Source organism: Macaca mulatta, chromosome 19, assembly GCF_049350105.2.
Source record: "Macaca mulatta isolate MMU2019108-1 chromosome 19, T2T-MMU8v2.0, whole genome shotgun sequence".
Classification (NCBI taxonomy): domain Eukaryota; kingdom Metazoa; phylum Chordata; class Mammalia; order Primates; family Cercopithecidae; genus Macaca; species Macaca mulatta.
In genome coordinates, this window is record NC_133424.1 from 23,684,950 (window position 1) to 23,708,781 (window position 23,832).

General features: G+C 39.2%; 1 protein-coding gene and 2 pseudogenes across 2 annotated transcripts in view; all 3 read left to right on the forward strand.

Annotated features, from left to right (window-relative positions):
* Positions 1–3,514, forward strand: part of LOC144337080 (zinc finger protein ENSP00000375192-like) — a 34,324-nt pseudogene extending 30,810 nt beyond the window's left edge.
* A 1,176-nt stretch (positions 3,515–4,690) lies between these two features.
* Positions 4,691–23,832, forward strand: part of LOC100424307 (uncharacterized) — an 87,381-nt gene continuing 68,239 nt past the window's right edge. Inside the window, 6 exon segments of the mRNA XM_077979902.1 lie at positions 4,691–4,744; positions 9,065–9,233; positions 16,152–16,274; positions 16,768–16,867; positions 23,492–23,589; positions 23,592–23,832. Coding sequence (XP_077836028.1) covers positions 4,691–4,744; positions 9,065–9,233; positions 16,152–16,274; positions 16,768–16,867; positions 23,492–23,589; positions 23,592–23,832 — 785 coding nt within the window.
* On the forward strand, positions 11,922–13,307 carry LOC695703 (cysteine-rich hydrophobic domain-containing protein 2 pseudogene; annotated as a pseudogene). The gene is made up of 2 exons (XR_013409098.1): positions 11,922–11,945; positions 12,358–13,307. The product of XR_013409098.1 is annotated as a cysteine-rich hydrophobic domain-containing protein 2 pseudogene (transcript).

The following is a 23,832-nucleotide window of genomic DNA, read 5'->3' on the forward strand; positions in this document are numbered from 1 at the left end:
GGGCCCAGACAAATTGAGTGCAGGTTTCTGGCCATTTTAGGATCATATTGTTTATTCTGCATAAGGATTGTGGGAATTCTAATGAAGAGACTAACTCTTATAAAACTGCTAACCTAGGCAAATCAAAATTATTTGAATATTAGGAAAATACTCTGTGTAATCTAATGTGACAGAGTATTTTAAGATATTACACTACGCCTGTAATCCCAGCACTTTGGGAGGCCGAGACGGGAGGATCATGAGGTCAGGAGATCGAGACTATCCTGGCTAACACGGTGAAACCCCGTCTCTACTAAAAATACAAAAAATTAGCCGGGTGCGGTGGCGGGCGCCTGTAGTCCCAGCTACACGGGAGGCTGAGGCAGGAGAATGGCATGAACCTGGGAGGCGGAGCTTGCAGTGAGCCAAGATTGAACCACTGCACTCCAGCCTGGGCGACAGAGCAAGACTCCGTCTCAAAAAAAAAAAAAAAAAGATATTATGCTAAAACAGCCATACTAAAATTTTTTAGATATACCATTTCAGTAAACTCTGTGGTCTGAGTCAAACTACCTATGATAATCCCTCAGTTTTCAGTGCTATGCTCCTAAATTGGAGAAACAAACCTGGTATTTAAAAGCACATAAATTTAATGTTAAGTGTGGACTCATTAAGAACCTAGACAGCCAACAGCCACTTGTTCATTCCTGAGTTCTTAAAGCTTCCATTATTAACAGCTCTACATTCCATTACTCATCACAGAAGAGATAAAATAATCTAAATTGAATATAAATTAAGTGTGTGTGCTGATTATTCTATAATAAATTACTAAAATAGGTTAAGACCAATGTTTTCTCATCAAACATTTAATCCTGAGAAGACAATCAAAACTTCATATACATTTCTGCTACCTGATGGGCCATTTAATCATGGATACAAGAATTTTATTCAATTATCATTTTAATGCATATTTTCTGGTAATATAAAAGCTTTCTTATGCAAGAAAGCTGATGTTATAACAGTAGCTAAAAGGATATAAGGAAATATATTTTTCTCATGGAAAATTTCTGAAAAAGGCTCCAATGATAAAGATACTTATTTCACTAGAAAAGTTGTAAAACTGTTAAATAAGGAATTACAGATACAATAGTATTGTGTAAAGCTAACTAAATTGACTGGATTGCTTTTGTAATTGCAGATTGATGACAATCAGATCCACTGAGAGAGGAAAAAATATGTTGGCCTGGCGGGTGTGGTTGCTCACGCCACAATCCCAGCACTCTGGGAGGCCGAGGTGCGTGGATCACGAGGTCAGGAGTTCAAGGCCAGCCTGGCCAACATGGCGAAACCCCTGTCTATATTGAAAATACAGAACTTAGATGGGCGTGCTGGTATGCACCTGTAGTCCCAGCTATTCGGGAGGCTGAGGCAGAAGAATCACTTGAATGTGGGAGGTGGAGGTTGCAGTGAGCTGAGATCATGCTGCTGCATTCCAGCCTGAGTGACAGAGCGAGACTGCATCTCAAAACAAACAAACAAACAAACAAAAAAACAACAAAAAAAAAAACCAGTTGGCCCATATAACACACTCACTGGAAGGCCTATGCACCTAATAGAAGCTCATATATTGTCTGCTACTGAAGTCTAATGTTTATTTATTTTTTTAAATTGTACTTTAAGTTCTGGGATACATGTGTAGAATGTGCAGGTTTGTTGCATAGGTATATGTGTGCCATGGTGGTCTGCTGCACCTATTGACCCATCTTCTAAGTTTTGTACCCTTGCTCCCCACCCTCCAACAGGCCTTGGTGTGTGTTGTTCCCCTTCCTGTGTCCATGTGTTCTCATTGCTAAACTTCCACTTATGAATGAGAACATGAGATGTTTGGTTTTCTCTTCCTGTATTAGTTTGCTGAGGATGAGAACTTCCAGCTTCATCTATGTCCCTGCAAAGGACATGATCTCATTCTTTTTCATGGCTGTGTAGTATTCCATGATGTATATGGACCACATTTTTTTAATCCAGTCTATCATTGATGGGCATTTGGGTTTTCCATGAAAGTCTAATATTCCTTTTTTTTTTGAGACAGAGTTTCACTCTTGTTGCCCAGGCTGGAGTGCAATGGCATGATCTCGGCTCCCTGCAACTTTGGCCTCCTGGGTTCAACCAATTCTCCTGCCTCAACCTCCCAAGTAGCTGGGACTACAGATGCCTACCACAACGCCCAGCTAATTTTTTTGTATTTTTAGGAGAGATGGGGTTTCATCACGTTGGCCAGGCTGGCCTCAAGCTCCTGACCTCAGGTGGTCCACCCCCACTCGGCCTCCCAAAGTGCTGGGATTACAGGCATGAGCCACTGCACCTGGCCAGAGGTCTAATATAGCATATTTTCACCTAGTAAAAAAAGTCTTGAATAGTCTATTGACTGAGGATTGTAGAACCCTTTATAATCTAGAATCCAGAGACTGAGTCTGCCTGCCATCTACCCTGAAGCAAGACTTCAAGGCCTTGAACATCGGGTTCATAGTCTCACAGCTTAGAAGGGCATCTCCAAACTCTTTCAATTGTAAACCCATAGGAGATCTTAAGTAAAGCTAAGCAGGAACGTTTCTCCTCAAAAGAAGATAGTAATCTTGATCTAGACAGCTTTCTTTATAAGATCAAAAATCAAGGCCGGGCACGGTGGCTCACCCTGTAATACCAGCACTTTGGGAGGCCGAGGTGGGTGGATTATGAGGTCAGGAGTTCAAGACCAGCCTGGCCAACATGGTGAAACCCCGTCTCTACTGAAAATACAAAAATTAGCAATTAGTCGGGTGTAGTGGTGTACGCCTGTAATCCCAGCTACTCAGGAGGCTGAGGCAGGAGAATCTCTTGAACCCAGGAGGTGGAGGTTGTAGTGAGCCAAGATCGCACCACTCTACTCCAGCCTGCACAACAGAGCAAGACTCCATCTCAAAAAAAATAAAAATAAAATAAAAAATATAAAAATTAGCTGGGCATTGTGGCATGTGCCTGTAATCCCAGCTACTCGGGAGGCTGAGGCAGGAGAATTGCTTGCATTGGGACCTGGGTGGCAGAGGTTGCAGTGAGCTGAGATTGTACCACTGCACTCCAGCCTGGGCTATGGAGCGAGACTCTGTCTCAAAAGAAAAAAAGAAAGAAAGAAAAAATTAAGACATCTCTGCTATCATGGCAGAATTTATTCACAGTTTTCTAATGGCTCTACGAACAACAGAAATAAAAAAGGAATCTCTTGTATGCACTCATGGCATATACTCATAGGTAGAGTTTTTTTTTTTTTTTTTTTTTTTTGAGACAGAGTCTTGTTTTGCCATCCAGGCTGGAGTACAGTGGTGGGATCTCGGTTCACTGCAACCTCTGCCTCCCAGATTCAACCGATTCTCTCGCCTCAGCCTCCAGAGTAGCTGGGACTACAGGCGCCTGCTACCATGCCAGGTTAATTTTTGTATTTTTAGTAAAAACAGGGTTTCACCATATTGACCAGGCTGGTCTCGAACTCCTGACCTTGTGATCTGCCCACCTTGGCCTCCCAAAGTGCTGGGATTACAGGCGTGACCCACAGTGCCTGGCCCATTGGTAGAGAATTTTGCTAACATTATGTATAACAAAACTTTTGCCTTGATAGGTAAAAGATGAAGGGCTAATGTGGGTGAGAAGTTTTAATGAAACATTTGTTGCCTCATAATATCAGAAACAGAATGTTGATCCACTGCTTTAAACTTACTTCATAAGTTAAAAATAACTTCTTCAGAATGGGTTAAAAAGCATTGCCAGCAGGCCATTACTCTTCTGAATGGGCATCATTTGTTAGATCATTTTTTCCAAGGCTTAACATAAATGAAGCAATGGTCAGAAATGTATCCCCCAAAATAGGGCTCTATAGCAGATTCTAATGTAAAGGCTACGGTTACACAACAGGCATTAAATGTTGTTACTAAAGTTGTGCTTAATAAGATAATTTCTTTTGATTACTTACTGGATAAACAGAGAACTACCTGTGTAGTTGCTAATACTTGTAGTTGCATATGGTAGAATACATTGGGTATTACAAAGATGCAATTGTAGGGGAGTAATGAACAGGCTGCTTGGTTGAAATGAGATCATTTATCTAGCTAATTATTTAATCAATTGAGTTTTAGTTGGTTGTTCATGGGGACTTTGACTAAGAATCATGGTTTCAATTATTATTATTATTATTTTTTTTTTTTCTGAACGCTCTGTAGCCCAGGCTGGAGTGCAGTGGCATGATCTTGACTCACCGCAACCTCCACCTCCTGGGTTCAAGCGATTATCCTGCCTCAGCCTCCTGAGTGGCTGGGATTACAGGTGTGCACCACTGCACCTGGCTAATTTTTAGTATTTTTAGTAGAGACAGGGTTTCACCATGTTGGCCAGGGTGATCTTCAACTCCTGACCTTAGGTAATCTGCCCGCCTTGGCCTCCCACAATGCTAGGATTACAAGCATGAGTCACCATGCCCAGCCGGTTTCAACTCTTGGTATTATCCTCCTGATAATCAAAATAGTAGTCTCCCTACTGCACCGTATTCTCTCAAAAGTTATAAAGGTTCACATGCAGTCATCTCTATGGTCTCTCTTTAACTAGAATGACAGAAACTCAAAGACATATGTGACTATGAAGACACCATAACCTGTGAATAACATTATAAGGACAAAAATCCTAAATAATGGAAATTGAGAATGGCACTAAGGCCCTGAGTTTTGGTCACACTCTGACCTACGTAAGAACTTTACCAAAAAGGGAGAGTTTTAAAAACATAGTTGGCTGGGCATGGTGGCTCACAACTGTAATCCCAGTACTTTGTGGGCTGACGTGGGCAGATCACAAGGTCAGGAGGTCAAGACCATCCTGGCCAATGGGGTGAAACTCTGTCTCTACCAAAAATACAAAAATTAGCTGGGTGTGGTGGCACGTGCCTGTAATCCCAGCTACTTGGGAGGCTGAGGCAGGAGAATGGCTTGAACCCAGGAGGCGGAGGTTTCAATGAGCCAAGATCATGCCACTGCACTCCAGCCTGGTGACAGAGCGAGACTCTGTCTCAAAGCAAAAAGTTATTGGAGTCCATCATTCTAAACTGAGCTTGTGTACTAGTTCCAAACAGAGCAAACCAAACTGAACCAAAATGAGTCACTTGTGCTAAATGTGACATAATCAAACTGAAAATTTAAGAAAATAGGTAGATCCTAAAACAGACCAGGTTTATATTTTTCTTCTGGAAACAGCAGATTTCAACACAAGGAAGCCCCCTCTAACCTTTTAAAAAATGAATAATCGGCTGGGCTTGGTGGCTCATGCCTATAATCCCAGTACTTTGGGAGGCTGAGGCGGGCGGATCACCTGAGGTCAGGAGTTCGAGATTATTCTGGCCAACGTGGTGAAACTCTGTCTCTACCAAAAATACAAAAATTAGCCGTAGGTGGTGGCAGGCGCTTGTAATTACAGCTACTTGGGAGGCCCAGGCGGGAGAATTGCTTGAAGCTGGGAGGCGGAGGTTGCAGTGAGCCGAGATCACACCATTGCACTCCAGCCTGGGTGACAGAGCGAAACTTCATCTCAAAAAATATAAATATAAATAAAATAAAATAACCTGAAACCACATTTCCACTTAACCCCACAGTTCCGCTTTTTTACAGTACGATTTGACGCTAAATAAGTAAATTTTTATTTTTATTTTTTGAAACAGTCTTGCTTTGTGGCCCAGGTTAGAGTACAGTGGCACGATCTCGGCTCATTATAACCTCCACCTCCTGGGTTCAAGCGATTCTCCCGCCTCAGCCTCCCAAGTAGCTGGAATTACAGGCACCTGCTATCATGCTCGGTTAATTTTTGTATTTTTGTAGAGATGGGGTTTCACCATACGGGCCAGCCTGGTCTTGAACTCTGACCTCAGGTGATCTGCCTGCCTCAGCCTCCCAAAGTACTGGGATTACACACATGAGCCACCATGCCCGGCCAATAAGTACACTTTTGATGGTGATGGAGTGATATTAATATCTAAAGTGTTTTTTTTTTTTTTTTTTGATACATAGTTTTGCTCTTGTTGCCCAGGCTGGAGTGCGATGGTGTGATCCTGGCTCACCGCAACCTCTGCCTCCTGGGTTCAAGCAATTCTCCTGCCTCAGTCTCCCGAGTAGCTGAGATTACAGGAATGCGCCACCACGCCCAGCTAATTTGTATTTTTAGTAGACAAAAGGTTTCTCCATGTTGGTCAGGCTGGTCTCGAACTCCGACCTCAGGTGATTTGTCTGCTTCAGCCTCCCAAGTGCTGGGATTACAGGCATGAGCCACTGCGCCAGGCCTCAGTATTTAAAGTTTTGATGTATCTCTCAAAATTGAGAAGACCAAAAGTGATAAATTGTTAATTATATTCTAATGCTGCCTGCTTTCACGTTTAATTTTTTGGATAGGTTTTTTTTTTTTTTACGTACTAAACTGAAACCTAACTTGATATATAAATAGGCTGTACCCGTTCTTGTACCAGCTGCAGTGTTCTGGAAAATATAAGGATGTCAAATGTTTAAATTATATTCAAATAAGGCAAATTCTAAGCTGTAATCAATCCAACTGTTTCTGTACCTTTCTTCCATTTTCTGTGTGTCACTTTGCTTTTTCCACCATGTGGCTATGCTGGAGTATCTCTGAGCCTAATCTGGATCCACAGGCTATCTTATTTGCAATTTTTTTTTGCGCAATTTAATCCTGTTTAATTTCTCTAATTTTTTTTTTTTTCTTTTACAAGTTTTCAAATTGATAAAAATAAATAATGTTCTTGGGCTTTGACTTTCTAAGCTCATCCCTCAGCTTTTCAGATTATTCTATGTCTGTTCAAAATGCTCCTGCCATTTTTCTTTGAGATAGTGTCTCACTCTTTTATCTTGGCTGGAGTGAGGTGGTGTAACCAATTATATTGCTCATTGCAGCCTGGATCTTCTTGGCTCAAGCAATTCTCCTGCTTCACCCACCTGAGTAGCTGGGACTACAGGCATGCAACATCATACCTGGCTAATTTTTGAAAATTGTCTTCTTTTTCTTCTTCTTCTTCTTCTTTTTTTTTTTTTTAAGATGGAGTCTTCCTCTGTTGCCCAGGTGGGAGTGCAGTGGCGCTATCTTGGCTCACTGCAAGCTCTGCCTTCTGGGTTCATGCCATTCTCCTGCCTCAGCCCCCTAGTAGCTGGAACTACAGGCGCCCACCACCATGCCTGGCTAATTTTTTGTGTTTTTAGTAGAGACAGGGTTTCATCGTGTTAGCCAAAATGGTCTCGATCTCCTGACCTCGTGATCCGCCTGCCTCGGCCTCCCAAAGTGCTGGGATTACAGGCGTGAGCCACCGCGCCCCGCCTGAAAACTGTTTTCATAGACACAGGTTCTTACAATGTTGCCCAGGCTGTGCTTGAACTCCTGAACTCAAGTGATTCTTTCAACTCAGCCTCCCAAAGTGCTAGGATTATAGGTGTGAGGCACCCTGTGCTTCTGCAATTTCTTGACAGGATTATTCCCATAATAAACAGTACTACATGGGCGCACACACACACACACCACACACACAAAATCCGGCTTCTGTTGTAAAAGTATCATTCTCCAGCATTTCATGGGTCTGCAGAAGCCAATAGTTTGATCTATGGAGCAGCATAAATCAACAAATTCAGTTTATCTTGAGTTTCAGCCCAGCCACTTGGTAGCTGTCGATCTTTGGAAAAGTTTCTTGGTGTAAAAGAGTTGTATAAACCACATATGCAAAAAAGGCAGAATAATATTCATTGCAAAAATTGTAGCAATTTTTCATCCCTCCTATATCCACGCCCATTGCCAGGTGCTTTTACAGCTGTTTCCATTGAGATACAGAATCTGTTTTACAAAGCCTAAATCCGGCTTATTTAATCAGGGCAGTAGAAACCTGTGAACTGACAGTGTGCTAGTTTGGGGAAGGACTTAAATGGTCTTGAACACTTCTTTTTTCTTTTTAAAGTTTGGCAATGGCCGGGCACAGTGGCTCATGGCTATAATCCCAGGACTTTGGGAGACTGAGGTGGTCGGATCACCTTAGGAGTTCGAGACCAGCCTGGCCAACATGGTGAAACCCTGTCTCTAATTAAAATACAAAAGTTAACCGGGTGCTGTGGCGGGTGTCTAATCCCAGCTACTCAGGAGGCTGTGGCAGGAGAATCGCTTGAACCTGGGAGTCAGAGGTTGCAGTGAGTTGAGATTGTGTCACTGCACTCTAGCCTGGGAGACAGAGTGAGACTCCGTCTCAAAGGAAAAAAAAAAAAAGAATTAGCTTGATTCTCTCCTGCCTGGCTTATCACTGGGCCATCAGCCCAGGGTCACTGGGAACTCTCACTATCAGCTGGGCATCTTTGAGGCATTTGAGGATGTCCAGAGCAGAATTGTGCCAGGGTAACAAAAGTGGTCAATTCTGCTTCTGTCTCAGAGTAAAAAATTGAGTCATCCTGTATTTGCTCCTCCCCTTACACAGGAGATGACTTTGGTGGGTACCCAGATGAGACTTTCTCCAGTTTTCTGGTACTTGGGTGACAAACAACCAGGACGCCTGAAGACTTAAACGTATAAACTAATTGCTTTTATTTTATATGACCATTAGAAAAACAGATGAAGCAGTCATGGTTCCTACCATCCAGGAACTTTTAGTCTAGGCTAGCACCTGAATAAAGGGTTGAATTAAGCATCATGTGGTTGATACAATGAACAGATGTGTGCAAAAAACCTTGGGCTTTATTTGGGCCACTTTCTTCATATTGTAGTGACTTCTTATGTCATCAACTAAGGGGATATTTATGAACAGAAGAGTTGTTATTATTACATGAATTTCTATTTCCTGCTAATAATATATGTTTATATTCTAATAATTACCCTAGAAAGCCTTAAAACATTTATTTAAATTGCTTATTAGGGCAGTGGCTAAAAAAAATTATACAAACTCTGAGATATAAGTTTCTCTTAGGGAAGCTTAGGAAAACAGAACTGGAAATATCCCAGTGGCACAGAGAACAGAATTCTACGTAAGGTCCACTCCCTGCCCCAGTTCTGTTCAGATTCATTCTATTTGGGGGTCTTATTTAGATCTGGCCCCACTCTGGACTCTTGCCTCACAGAAGAGATGAGAGTTTTGGCTGGTGAATCCTGCTGCCTTTCTAAAACTGGTGCTCACAATTTTCTGCACCCCAAAGGAGATAAATGGGAAAAATAAAGTAATATTTTAAGGTCTTCATTTTTAAATTTTCTATTAAATCAGTGCTTGCAGAGACATTCCATTTAGCAACTTGTTTTCTATTCCTGCAGATTCAGTAGTTGCTCCACAAGTCACAAAAAAGTAAATATAAACACGATATAAATTTTTCTAAACTGCATTCAACTTTTCTGTATTCCGGTCATCTGTCTACATTTAGCTTTTATTCTATACGTTTTTTAAAAAAAAACCAAGAACAGAAACAGAAGGTGAAATACATATGCTGGGCCCTTCACCTAATGCTGGGAATTATTAAATACTTAGTACCAACTCCCAGTGTGTTATGAGGATTAAATCACATAATGTGTTATTTCTAGCGCAGTGCTCTGCAACATACTCTTTAGCACATATTACCTGCTTAGTAAACATTGCATTAGTCCATGTGTACATGTTGTTTTCCAAATGCAGGCTTATTCGGGCACTGCTACCTTTTGTTGCCTCTGTAAACTTTAAAGAGCCAGCAAAGAATTTGATACTTTAGGATGGAGATTGGTTGTCTTCATTTGTGCCAGAAGTATTTGTGTTGTGACAAGAATGCCAAGTGTAAGGGACTCTGTGCTGTGCCTGTTTCTCTAACTAATGCTAGTAATGAGCCTATGGGGAGCATCATCAGCATTGACAGGGGATTTATTTAAAACACACATTCATGGACCCTTTGAAAACCTGCAGAATCACATTACATAGAGAGGGACTAAAATTACCAAGTGGTTTATAAGGTCATTAAAGCTTGAGAGGCAATGCTTAGCTAAGTGGTTATAAACCCAGGGTTCTATTCATTTGGTGCAAAAGTTACTACAGTTTTTGCCATTGTGAGTAATGTGGATTACTTAGGTGTGGATACTCAAATTACATTGCCAATTCACAGAAATATCTTTGCTCATGCCCTTTCCATGGGTTCTTTTTATTGTTGGACGCATCCATGTTGTTTTAATTAAGTGCCTCATGTGACTCTAAGGTGAGACCAGAATCAAGTATGAGGGGTTGAAGATACACTCATGAGAGTTCAGTTTCAGCTGTTTTCTACAGGGTGATCATAGGGCCTGTTCTGTTTGGGTTTGGTGTGGACTGGGCAGTGTGGCCCATATTTTTATTACTGTAGCAGAGATTGTTGGTATCTGTGACAGGGAAGGGCACCGAAGACAGGAAAGGAGAAACATATATTTCTATCATCATGGAGCAATTAATTGTTCCTGATTTTTTCATGTTATGAAGGACAGAAGTGGGTGGACTTTTTCAGTGGGTCTTGGTACTTCTGCCTGTGGGTGTGGAGGTAGCAGGTAAACAGGTGGTACTGACACCTTTAAAGGCATATTCTCAAGATACAGGTGTAATTTGTCCAGAGAATCTCAACTGAAAAGGAATCCCAGAGAAGCAGGAGATACGGAAAAAAATATGCCTTTGTTTTTCAGCTAAACACGTCTCAGGTCAAGAGCTATGTTCACTCTGCCTCCTGGAATTCCATGCGTTTAGTACTTGCAAACCTTTACTTCTCTTCTTGTGTTTTTCCTCCGTAATGAGTTTGTTTTAACTATTTTTAAAAATTTTACTGATAGTCAAGGGTCTCTGAAAAATATCTCTTTTTATTTATTTATTTATTTATTTATTTATTTATTTTCAGACAGAGTCTAGCTCTGTCACCCATGCTGGAGTGCAGTGGCGTGATCTTGGCTCACTGCAACCTCTGCCTCCCAAGCTCAGGTGATTCTCCTGCCTCAGCCTCCTGAGTGGCTGGGATCACAGGCAGAAGCCACCAAGTCCAGCTGATTTTGGATTTTTAGTAGAGATGGGGTTTCACCATGTTAGCCAGATTGGTCTTGAACTTCTGGCCACAAGTGATCTGCCTGCCTCAGCCTCCCAAAGTGCTGGGATTACAGGCATAAGCCACCATGCCAGGCGGTGCTTTGGGGTTTTAGAGAGAAATTCCTTTAAGGAGAATATTTTCTGGCTGATTGGATCAAGTTTATATCTAATAGAAGTGTTCTGAAGACGCCTTTAGCTTTCTTTTCTCAATATAATCTTTCTCAGACTGAGAGCTGCTTTTCTCTCCAGTGCTTTGAGTGGCTGTTTCAGGGGTCCTATTAGTATCCCATGGTGCCTGTGAATGAGCTGGGCTGTCACAGGGAGAACTCTTAGACCTATCTCTATGTGACTCATGCTGGAAATCCAGCAGTATTTTTTTCATGTCACCATTATACAAACAGAAACTGAGGCTGAAACACTGCTTTCATTTCCATTATCATGAAGGTGCAGTTCTAACCAGGAGGTCTGCAAGCTCTCCTTCTGCTGCTCAGGCTTCATTCTCTGATGTGGCACTCAAGTGCTGCTGTGGCAACTGGGGTTCATGTAAGACGTGAGTTTCCAGCTGTGAGCCCTGTGCTGTGGGCTGTACCTCAGTAGCAGATGGTAGGGTTCAAGAAAGGGCACTAGCCATCAGGAGGAGACGGCAAGCAGGATTGCTATAACCCAGGGCTCAGGGAGTAGAGAGCCATTGCTTTAAAATGTAAATAACCAAAAAGACAGCACCCTAATCAACCATTTGTGTAGCAGAGTGAGCCTGCTTTCGGCAGGCACCTGGCTTCAAGTTGCAAAACTACCTTACATTGTGAAGATGTGAAAAGTTTATTTTATCACTGAATATAACCTATTAGCATACATGAATAGCCTCTCCAGTTACCAGGTGAATTCAGGATGAACTATGTATGACATGGTGCCGTATATTCTTCTACTCGTGGACTAATTATGGTGATCATCTTTCTTTCTTTGCAATCTGTTAAGCAGATAGACTGTGATGCACGACGCATTCTCAATTAATTAGGTAATAAAACACAATTCTTGAGTCCGCGCGCCCACGCGCCTGCGCACGCTCCCGCCCACCCGTAGGCCCGGGAAGTCTCGCGATACCGTAGCCGGCTGCTCCCGCTGCCGGTGGCTCAGGCTGTTGCTGTGGTTGCCTGAGTTGCTACTGCTGCTGCCGAGGTAGCGGCCTCTGTGCTTGTGGAGGTGTCCGCCTCTGGGCGGATGTTGACATTGTGTTGTTGTTATTGCTGATGATAGTGGTGGCTACGGTCCCGACCCCATCTCCTCTGTAGCCGGAGCCGAGACAACCGACAGCGAACTCCGCGGCCTCGGAACCGGTGGCAGCGGCGACTCCCCTCAGCCTCCGCTGCCTCGCCCGCGGGTACCCCGGCGCCAACCCCGGGAGTCAGGCCCCTTTGGGCAGGGGCGCTCCGAGGCTCAGGGTGGCGGATTTTGACGAAATCTATGAGGAAGAGGAGGACGAGGAGTGGGCCCTGGAGGAGCAGCTGCTCAAGTACTCGCCGGACCCGGTGGTCGTCCGCGGCTCCGGTCACGTCACGGTATTTGGACTGAGCAACAAATTTGAATCAGAATTCCCTTCTTCGTTAACTGGAAAAGTAGCTCCTGAAGAATTTAAAGCCAGCATCAACAGAGTTAACAGTTGTCTTAAGAAGAACCTTCCCGTTAATGTACGTTGGCTACTTTGTGGCTGCCTTTGTTGCTGCTGCACGTTAGGTTGCAGTATGTGGCCAGTTATTTGCCTCAGTAAAAGGACACGAAGATCGATTGAGAAGTTATTAGAATGGGAAAACAATAGGTTATACCACAAGCTGTGCCTGCATTGGAGACTGAGCAAAAGGAAATGTGAAACGAATAACATGATGGAATATGTCATCCTCATAGAATTTTTACCAAAGACACCGATTTTTCGACCAGATTAGCATTTACTTTATTTATAGAGACTTTCCAAGTATGTTGTCTTTCCAGTGGTGCCTTCCTTGGTGCTCTCCTGGTGGTGACATAACATTGGTTCTACAGAATCGTGTGGTGTTTTGTTTGTTTGTTTTTAAATAACCGCATGTTCTAAGTGTGCATTTTTGTCAATCTTTGCAACAGTTATTTCATACAGATGTTTAATACTTAAGCTATTGTGCTCTTTTCTGTTATGTATTCTGATTTTTCAAGGATTACTTTTTTGTATTATCAAAAAAATACATTTGAACTTAGCATAAAAAAAATAAAACACAATTCTTACTGTTCTGTCATTGTGGTGTTTCTCTGGGGATGGAGAAAATTTTTCTTTTAATTATATTTTCCAAACAATGTCTAGAATTATCAGACATGATAAAAACATATAAGGTGCCAACCAGAATTTACCATAGAGGGGACTTTCCCCCTCAGCCTTCCAGTCAGCTCACAAATTTGCTGTAAAGTGCCTGCTTTCCCTTAAATATGCAGGCAGAATTGTGTCTCTGCGTGTTAGGTACCTGTAGTTTTCTGTAGTCACTTCTAGAGAGACTAGACCAGATTTCTACAAATTTGACAGGGCAGCAATCAACTGTTTTACCTCTTTCAATGACTCTTGTATCTTCACTCCTGAAACTAATTCGCAGACCATGGAGCGCAGATACCCAATCAGAGGAACGTGTGCACTGAGTAGACATGTAGATATGAGAATCTCCTCTCCCTTTTCTCCTCTTGCTAAAATGCGATCCACCCGCCTCAACCTCCCAAAGTGCAGGGATTACAGGTGTAAACCACCGTGCCTGGCCTATTTTTTTTTTTTTAAACAGTGCTAGCAGAGACAGTCCAAGTACAACTTGTTCTCTTATTTCTGCAGATCCAGTAGTTGTTCCACAAGTCACAAAAAGTAAATATAAACACAATACAAATTCTGCTAAACTATATAAACTCTTTCTATATCCCTTTTACCTGTCTATGTTTAGGTTTTATTCTATACTTTAAAAAAAAAATCAATGACAGATAATCAGAAGGAGACATAAAAATGCTAGGCCCCCTGTCTAAAATCTGGGAATTATTAAAGACAGTACCAGCTCCCAGGGTGTTATGAGGATTAAATCACACAGTATGTTATACCCAACACAGTGCTCTGTAACATACTCTTGAGCCCATAGTACCTGCTTAATAAACATTGCATTAGTACGTGTGCACATGTTGGTTTCTAAATGTAAATTTATTCAAACATTGCTGCCTTCTGTTTGTTCTGTAAAATTTAGAGAACCAGCAAAGAATAAGGAAATTGGTTGTCTTCATTTGTCCTAGAAGTATGTGTGTTGTGACAAGGGTGCTGAGTGTAAGGGACTCTTTGCTGTGCCTGCTTTCTCTAACTACTGCTAATGATGAGCCCAGGGAAAGCAACACCAGCATTAACTGGGAACTTGTGTAAAATACTCACTCACGGACGCTTTCCAAACCTGCAGGATTATATCGCACAGAGTGGGGCCAAAATTACCAATTGATTTTTAAGCTTATTAAAGTTTAAGGGGCAATGCTTGGCTAAATGGTTATCAGCCCATGTTTCTAGTTAGGATGACATGGCTAATTTGCTGAAATTTCTTTACTCATGCTTTTTTTTTTTTTTTTACTACAGGTTCTATTTATAATTCTGAGTAGAAGCATTCATGTTGCTTAAATTAACTGCCTCATGTGACTCTTAGGTGAGGCCAGAATCGAGTATGAGAGGTTCAGGATACATTTATGAGAGTTAAGTTCCACCTTTGAACTAAAAGGTGGTCACAGGGCCTGTTCTGTTTGGGTTTGGTAGTGACAGGAAAGTGTGGCTCATATTTTCATTTACTGTAGCAGAAATTGATGGAGTCTATTAAAAGGGAGGTCACCTGAGGACAGGAAAGAAGAAGCTTTTACTTTTATTTCCATGGAACATCTCATAATTCCTGAGTCTTTTTTTTTTTTAATATAAAAAACAGAAATGGGTGGACTTTTTTTGCAGCTCTTGGTCCTTCTGCCTGTGGGTGTGGTGGTAGCAGGTAAACATGTGGTGCTGACACTTTTAAGGCATATTCTCCAGATCCAGATGTAATTTGTCCAGAGAATCTCATCTGAAGTGAATTTCCAGAGAATGAGGAGAAAGAGGAAAAAATGACTTTTTTTTTCAGCTAAACATGTCTTGTATAAAGAGCTGTGTCCACTCTGCCTCCTGGAATGCCATGCATTCAGTACTTGCAAACCTTAATCTCTCTACTTGTTTTTTCTCCCTAATAAGTTTGTTTTAGGTATGTTTTAAATTTTTTATGATAGTCAAGGTCTCTGAAAAATCTTTATTTCCTATATACCATAGCTTTCTCTACATTCTCTACATCATGGCTTCTTATACGCCATGCAAAATTCTCACCAGGAATTTATGGTCTGCAGTATTAAAAATGTTCCCCTTGTGGTGCTGAACATGGGAAGGTGTGGATACTCAAGATTCCTATTGGGAAAAGCTGGAGTCCTTAGTAAACATGAAGAACATCTAATGTTGAGATTCCATCTGTGTTCTCCATTAGCTCTATGCAGAACACTGTTTAGAAAATGCTGATTTAAACAAGATGGCATTTATTACACAAAAACTTCTAAAAGCTATATTAGGAGATACTTGCTATTAGGGTGTTAAAGACAGACTATTTAAAATCGCTACTAAAAATGACAAATTATAGAGGTAACTTCCAACTCAACATATCTTTTCCACCTGAAAAATATACATAACTGATTCTGTATGATGCAAATAGAGCACTGAAAAGTGTGCACATTTGTGTTTATGCCCTTAATTTTATACTTTATCATCCAGAAAAGTATTATAGATATGCTGGTGGTGTGGATCTTATGCCATTCTCTTTTCTCAGGATTAGAGAATACATTAGGACATATTTCTGTGTAAATAAATATTTTATTGGATAATTTCAGTCACTCCTGTAAGTCAGAACCAGTTCTTTTTACTCTCTCATTTTGCCTTTAGTCAAGTTATAAATTCTGCTGGCTACCTGGGGTGTGTGTGTGTGTGTGTGTGTGTGTGTGTGTGTGTGTGTGTGTCTATGTGTCTCTGTGTGTGTGTGTGTTTTTCAGGGACTGTTGACATTTACAGATGTGGCCATAGAATTCTCTCTGATGGAGTGGCAATTCTTGGACACTGCACGGTGGAATTTATATAGGAACATGATGTTAGAGAACTACAGGAATCTGGTCTTCCTGGGTGAGGATAACTTCAACACACAATTCCAAACATACCTTAATGGTTTCATTTCTCTTTTTTGTAGAGTATGTTTTGGTAATTTATGCTTTGCATAAATGAGTTTCAGATCCGTGTTTTCAAGAGAATCTTGGAGATTTGTCCATGTATAAAATAACTTCTTCAGGATGTTTCATCTTGACCTGAACTTTACACATTCCTGAGCTGATCTGTGTCCTTTACTCTAGATTAGCAGTAATTTCATTAATTTAGTAACATAAAATATTGTTGCCCATACCTTAAAATCTAATTGCCAACACCAAGTTTTAACTCAGTATTACTGGGTAGTGAAATTAATAACCTATAAATTTAAAATATTTAAAATTCTCTGTTAGAAATCAGAATTTTATGATTACTTTATGAAAATATTTTATTATACCCTCTTTACTGAACACATAACTAGGTTGGTAATTGGAGAACATGAGCAAAATTTACGTATTTATTTGTAATGAAACAGGTATTACTGTCTCTAAGCCAGACCTGATCACCTGTCTGGAGCAAGAAAAAGAGCCCTGGAATACGAAGAGACATGAGATGGTGGATGAGCCCCCAGGTAGGTGAGAGTGAAGGTGAATACAATGGATGACACAGATGAGAGATCTAAAAATTAAGGAGAAAGCCAGTTGTTAAAATGTGAGTTGGAAAGCTGTGTTTTATAGGAAATAGTTTCTGGGAAGCCTGAGGGTTTTTTTGTTTGTTTTGTTTTTTTTCTCTCACATTTGGACATCTTCTGTTTTATGCTTTTAAATTTTCTAAGGATTCTACTTTCTTTCTGGTGATCTTCTTTCAAGTTTTCAGTGAGAGCCACCATCCTCTTCATGGCATATAAAAAACTGCACAGTCTGACTACTTTTACATTCTTTTTGGGAACACACAAATCTGCATAATTTTAAGAAACTCTGTGTTAAACAATTTTTAAAGTTTTCTTTTTGCATCATGTGTGAAATGTGAGTAGTAGTTTCTGTTTCATTGTTTTTTTGGTTCATTTTTTTGCACATTTTATCTTGTTTATATTACTCTAGTCTTCAAATATAGTTTGAAGTTAAAAAGTATGATGCCCCTCTGCTTTGTTCTTTGTTTTTAAGATTGCTTTGACTATTCAAAGTTTATTGTAGTTTCATGGAAATTCTAAAATAGTGTTTTCCATTGCTTAAAAAAATTGCCACTGAAATTCTGTTAGAGAGTTTATTGAATCTATAGATCACTTTGGGTAACATGGTACTTTAACAGTATTTATTCTTTAAATGCATAGACATGAATTTTTTTTTTTTTTTGAGACGGAGTCTCACTCTGTTGCCCAGGCTGGAGTGCAGTGGTGCGATCTCGGCTCACTGCAAGCTCCACCTCCTGGGTTTATGCCATTCTCCTGCCTCAGCCTCCGGAGTAGCTGGGACTACAGGTGCCTGCTACCATGCCCTGCTAATTTTTTTGTATTTTTAGTAGAGACAGGATTTCACCTGTTAGCTAGGATGGTCACGATCTTCTGACCTCGTGATCTGCCCATCTCGGCCTCCCAAAGTGCTGGGATTACAGATGTGAGCCACCGCACCTGGCCATAGACATGAAATATTTTAAAATTTATTTATGCCTTTTATAATTTCTATTACTGATATATCATTGTAAAGATTTTTTACCTCCTTTGTTAAATTTGTTCTCGAAATTTATCATTTTAATGCTATTGTAAATAAGATTGTTTTCTTTCTGTATTTTATCAGAGAGCTTGTCTTAAGTGTACGGAACCCTAACTTGTATGTTGATTTTATATTTTCCTAAATTTGCTGATTGTATTTAGTAGTTTAGACAGGTTTTAATGTACTATTTATGGTTTTATATAAGATCATATGATCTACAACCAGCAACGTTTTACTTGTTTTCCATTTTAATGACTCCTTATTTTTCGACTAATTCTTCTGCCACGTACTTTCAATGCTATGTTAAAAGAGAAGCATTGACAATAGGCACAATATAGTTTTGCACTGGTGTATGTAAATTTGAAGGAAGAAACACTTCTTCAAGTTTTTTAAACTTTCAGTAGGTAAAGATCATCTTTTGTTGGGCCCCCAGGGTGATGGGATGCCCTTTGGGTTTGTAGTGGAGAGGGGTTATAGCTTGGTCACCAGGCTGCTGGGTCCGCACTCGGGTCCACCTTTAGTTGGCTTGTCACAAGGGGATTTGGTAGTTGTAATTCACATTTTATATGTTGGATAGATTGAATTTCTTTTGGTACTTTGCTCTGTAGGGCAGACACTAGTGCAGGTGTCTGCAGTCAAGTCTGCATATGGTGGGCCTTATGTCAAAATGTGGATGAGTACAGCTTTCACTGAGTACCAGAAAGAATTTTTCCAGGTCACTGTGTGGGTTCTTAGGTAGGCAGAACTGTCCATTAACTGTGGCTCAGGGAGCTGAAACTGAGTCATTGAACTGCTTCAGGGACCATGGCAAAGGCCAAGGTCTGCAGGCCTGCCTGCATGGCTATAAATGAATGTCTTCCTCCAGGTCTCTGGAAGGGCAGGACCTCTCTCAGATTGTGGCTGGAACGAGTTTGAGATGGTTACACAGTAAGTTCAGAATTTTCTGTTGTGCCAAGCTAGGTAAGCCACCTCCTAGTCTGTACTTAAGAACAAGGATCCTGTAGTTTCCCACCTAAATGAGGGCCTGCCTTCTGAAAAGAAGACTTTTCAATCTCGGGCTTTATCAGATCTTCACAACCCCCTCTCTGGATCTCAAAGCTCTCTTAAAGGCACTTATTTTTGAGACGGAGTCTTGCTACATAATCCAGGCTGGTCTTGAAATCCTGACCTGAGGCAATTTTCTAACCTGAACGTACCATGTAGCTGTCATTACAGGTTTGAGCCATGAGGCCTGGCTCTCTCATGAAGGTATTTTTGTCAGAGATGGCTGACAAATTGTCTTGCTGTGCAGGGAGTAAGAAAATAGGGTACCTTTCCTTCTTCCATCTTACTTACTTCACTCTCTTTATACATTTTTATTCTTTATTTTCTATTACAAATTTGTAATTTTAGATTCAGAGATTTAGAACAATATTCTAGAATTTACATGTTATGCCTGAAGTAAATTAGATAATTAGTAGACACTCCATATTTACTAAAACAGTTACTTATAAATTTAAGTTTGCTGTAGGCAAAAAGGAATTATAGGATTTGCAACCACTTTTTCAGCCTGTATCTAAATAATCACATCATTTTTTCCCATATATTTGTTGTATATATCACAGGCTCTAACCATATTCTGCTTACATTTAGCAATGTAAGGCTATTTTTTGCTTCTAAAGTTGGATTACAGCAGTTTTATTTTGTGTAAGAATAGCATATGTTTAAAACATAAAACTTATTTCTAGTTTTTAAACAATGTTTATTTAAAGTTTCTCATGAGAATCTTTTATTTATGCCTATACTGCAATTTTTCTGAAATTTTACAGCCATATAGTGCATGTCAATGATTTAAAATACCTGCCTTCCGTGAGTACAGTTAGTCAAATATTATCGTTATCTAGACAAATTCTTTCTTAATATTATATCAATATCACAAACCAGAATTTATGAATAAACATTTCTCTTATTATTGTTTTCCAGTCTATATTGGTGTTTTATAGTCTTGGTTTATTAACATCAGTTTATTGTGGGTTTTGATTTTACTTATGTACTATAATATTAGACAATTTGCAATTCTATTTGTACACTTTAAATCAATGGGCTTAATTATAAATCGGCCATAGGTCTATCACAACCAGATTATATACATGTGTGTGTATCTATAAATATAACCCTAATTTTTGTTATGGCTTATCTTCTATACATTCTCTCTTAGCTGAACGGTTGTTTTTTCTTGTCTAAGTGAATAGTCAAGGAAATAGTCTTATTTTCACCATGTGTTTAATGATGAATATGTATTTCCTTTGTGTGAGAGAGACACTTTTGTGATTTGAAGGTAATTTTTGAAAACAATTTTAATTCTGTATTTTTTCGGTTTTTCTTTGAAAAACATTGTTGTTAAAACATAAAATTTACCATCTTAAATCTATTGAAGTGTACATTTCAGGGCCAGGCATGGTGGTGGCTCACATTTGTCATCCCAGGATTTTAGGAGGTGAAGACGGAAGAATCGCTTGAGCCCAAAAGTTTGAGAGCAGCCTAGAAAACATATGGAGATTCTCTCTCTACAAAAAAAAAAAAATTATAAAAATAGCCAGGCATGGTGGTGTGCACCTGTACTCTCAGCTCTTTTGGAGATTGGTGGTGGAGGATTACTTGAGCCTGGGAGCTTGAGGCTACAGTGTGCCGTAATTTTACCACTGCACTCAAGCTTGGGTGACAGAGTGAGACCCTGTCTCAAAAAAAGAAGCTGTACATTTCAGGATTGTTTAGTATATTCATATTATATAAAAGAGTTCTATAAATTTTTCATTTTGTGAAACTAAAACTCAATACCCATTAATTAACAACTGCCCATTTTACCCTCCCCCCAGCCCTTGACAAACACCCTTCCATGTTTTGTTTCTATGAGTGTGACTAACTAAGATATCTCATATAAGTGGAATCATATAGTATTCATCATTTTGTTACTGTCTTATTTCAGGTAACATAATATTTTCATAGTTTATCTTAAAATATGACAAGATTTACTTAAGGCTGAGTAATATTCTATTGTGTGTGTACGTGTGTGTGTGTGTGTGTGTATAACATGGTTTTTGATGTGTTTATAAGTCAAGGAATATCTAAGTTGCTTCAGCCTTTTAGCTTTTGTGAGTACTGGTACAATAAACATGGATGTTCAAATATATCTTTCAGGTCCTGTGTTGCATATTTTGGATATAAATTCATAAATGAGATTGCTGTATTTGATGATACTTTTATTTTAATTACTTGAGGAACATTTATACGTTTTTAAATAATGGCTGCATCCTTGTTTTCCACCCACAATCAACATGACTGTGATTTTTATTGCATAATCTACAGATTTGGTATTTCTAAAAATTTGATAGTTGCCATCCTATTAAGTATAAGGTGATTTTGTTTTTCAATGTAATTTTTATTCATTTCTTTACAAATGGTAATTCTGCATGTTTTTTCAAAGGGTTTTCCCATTTGTGTAACTTTTTTGATAAAAATTTAGTTCAATTATTTATTTCTAAATCAAGTTATTCAACTTCATTGTTCAGTCTTAAGAGTTACTTATATATTTTTAATATTAACTCCTATCATATGTGATTTGCAAATATTTTCACCCACTTTCTGAAAGGCATTGTCACTCTACTGAATGTTTTCATTGACATGCAGAAGTTTTGGAATATAGTGTAGTTAAATTTTTCTTTTTTTCTTTGTTGCTCATCCATTTAATGTTGTATCTAAGAAAATGGTGCCAAGACCAATGTCATGTCTTCTCCCTATGTTTTTTTCTAAGAGATTTGTTAGTTTTTTAATATGTAAGTATTTTATTTAAAATACTTTTCATATACGGTTCAAGGAAATGATCTAACTTTATTTTATCAGTGTTGATATCTAGTTTTCAACATTATGTTTTGAAGAGATTATCTTCTCTCTATTGTGTGCTCATGGCAACTTTGTGGAAAATCATTTGATTATATATAGAAGGGTTGATTTCTTGGCTCTCTATTATGTTCTTTCGCCTGTTTATCTGTGTGTCAGTACCACATTGTTTGTGTTATTTAGCTTTTAATATGTTTTGAAATCAGGAAATATAGTGCCTCCTTGTTTTTTAATGGGTGTTTGGCTATAGTTTATCATTAAATTAAAACATTTTAAACAACATGTTTGTAAAAAATTGTGCTATTCAGATTTTTATAGAGATTATAATAAATCTGTTCACCACTCTAGGTTGTATTGACATCTTTGAAGGATTAAATTTTTTTACCCTTAAGCCAAGAATATGTTAAAGAGTTTGTTTCATTTTCAAATATATTTGGGTTTGTCAGTTTTACTTTTGCTCTTAATTTCTTGTGTTATTCAATTCTGGTCAGAAAACATGTATGATTTTGGTCTTCTTAAATTTATGTCTTCTTGTTGTTTGAGGCAGGAACTTACTCTGTCACTCAGGCTGTAGTGCAGTTGAATAATTTTGGCTCACTGCAACCATAACCTCCCAGGTTCAAGTGATCCTTTCACCTCAATCTCCCAAGAAGCTGACACTACAGATATGCATTACCCAGCCTTACTAACTTTTTGATTATTTAAAAGGACAGGATTTCACTGTGTTGCCCAGGCTGGTCTCAAATTTCTGGCTCCACATGTTTCTACCATCTCAGTCTTCCAAAATGTTGAGATTATAGGCATGAGCCACTGCACCCAGCTGGTATTGTCAGATTTAATAAGACTTGGTATGTGTACTAACAGAATATACCAGGCACATATAAGAATATTGTGTATTCTCTTGCTTTTGATTAAAATGGTTTGTATATGCCTGTTAAGCCTAATTGGTCTGCAATATTGTTTGGATTTCCATGTTCTCCAAACCTTATGCTACAGTGTAATCCTCAGTGTTTAATGTGGAACCTGGTGGGAGGTGTTTGTGTCATGGGGGCAAATTCCTCATGAATGGCTTGTCACTATCTTGTTAATCAAAATGTTTATACTCTGTTAATTCAAAGATTGGCTCATTAAAAGAACCTGGCTTCTTTGCCTCGCACTTGCTCTTTCTCTTATCATCTGATATGTCCTGTTATTTTTTGCCTTTCACCTAATTGTAAGCTTCCTGAGATTCTCACCAGAAGCAGATGCTGGCACACACTTTTTCTACAGTCTGCCAAACTGTGAGCCAAAAAGACCTTTTTGCTTGATGAATTATCTACTCTCAGGTATTCCTCTCTGCAAAACAATTGAAGTTGGCAATTTACTTCTAAAGACATTATGTTATATTGGGGAGCAGAAAAAGCTGTGTTGGGTAAATATAACAGACTTTTCTTTTTCTTCTATGAGGCTGTTTATATTGTGCTCGCTTGGGGCACTGAACACACTTACTCATCATTTTCCACAAAAGCATTTTGGTCAGTATCTTTTTGTTAAATTTGTATGTCTAGGAAGAAATTATCATCTGTGGTATTGTGCTATGCCATCTTGCTTATGTAGTTTTATAGATTAGACTTGGAAAGCATATTCATTTGAGTCTAGCAATTAAAGTAACGTGTTATTTTTATTTCTTTCAAGAATGTGTTCTCATTTCACCCAAGACTTTTTGCCAGAGAAGAACATAAAAGATTCTTTCCAAAAAGGAACACTGAGAAGATACAAAAAATGTGGAGATAAGAAATTTCTTTAAAAGAAGGCTATAAAAGTGTGGATGAGTATAAGGTGCACAAAGAAGGTTATAATGAACTTAAGGAGTGTTTGCCAACTACCCAGAGCAAAATATTTCAATTTGATAAATATGTGAAAGTCTTTGATAAATTTTCACATTTAAATGCACATAAGATAGGACATACTGATAAGAAACCTTTCAAATGTAAAGAATGTGGCAAATCATTTTGCATACTGTTACACCTACCTCA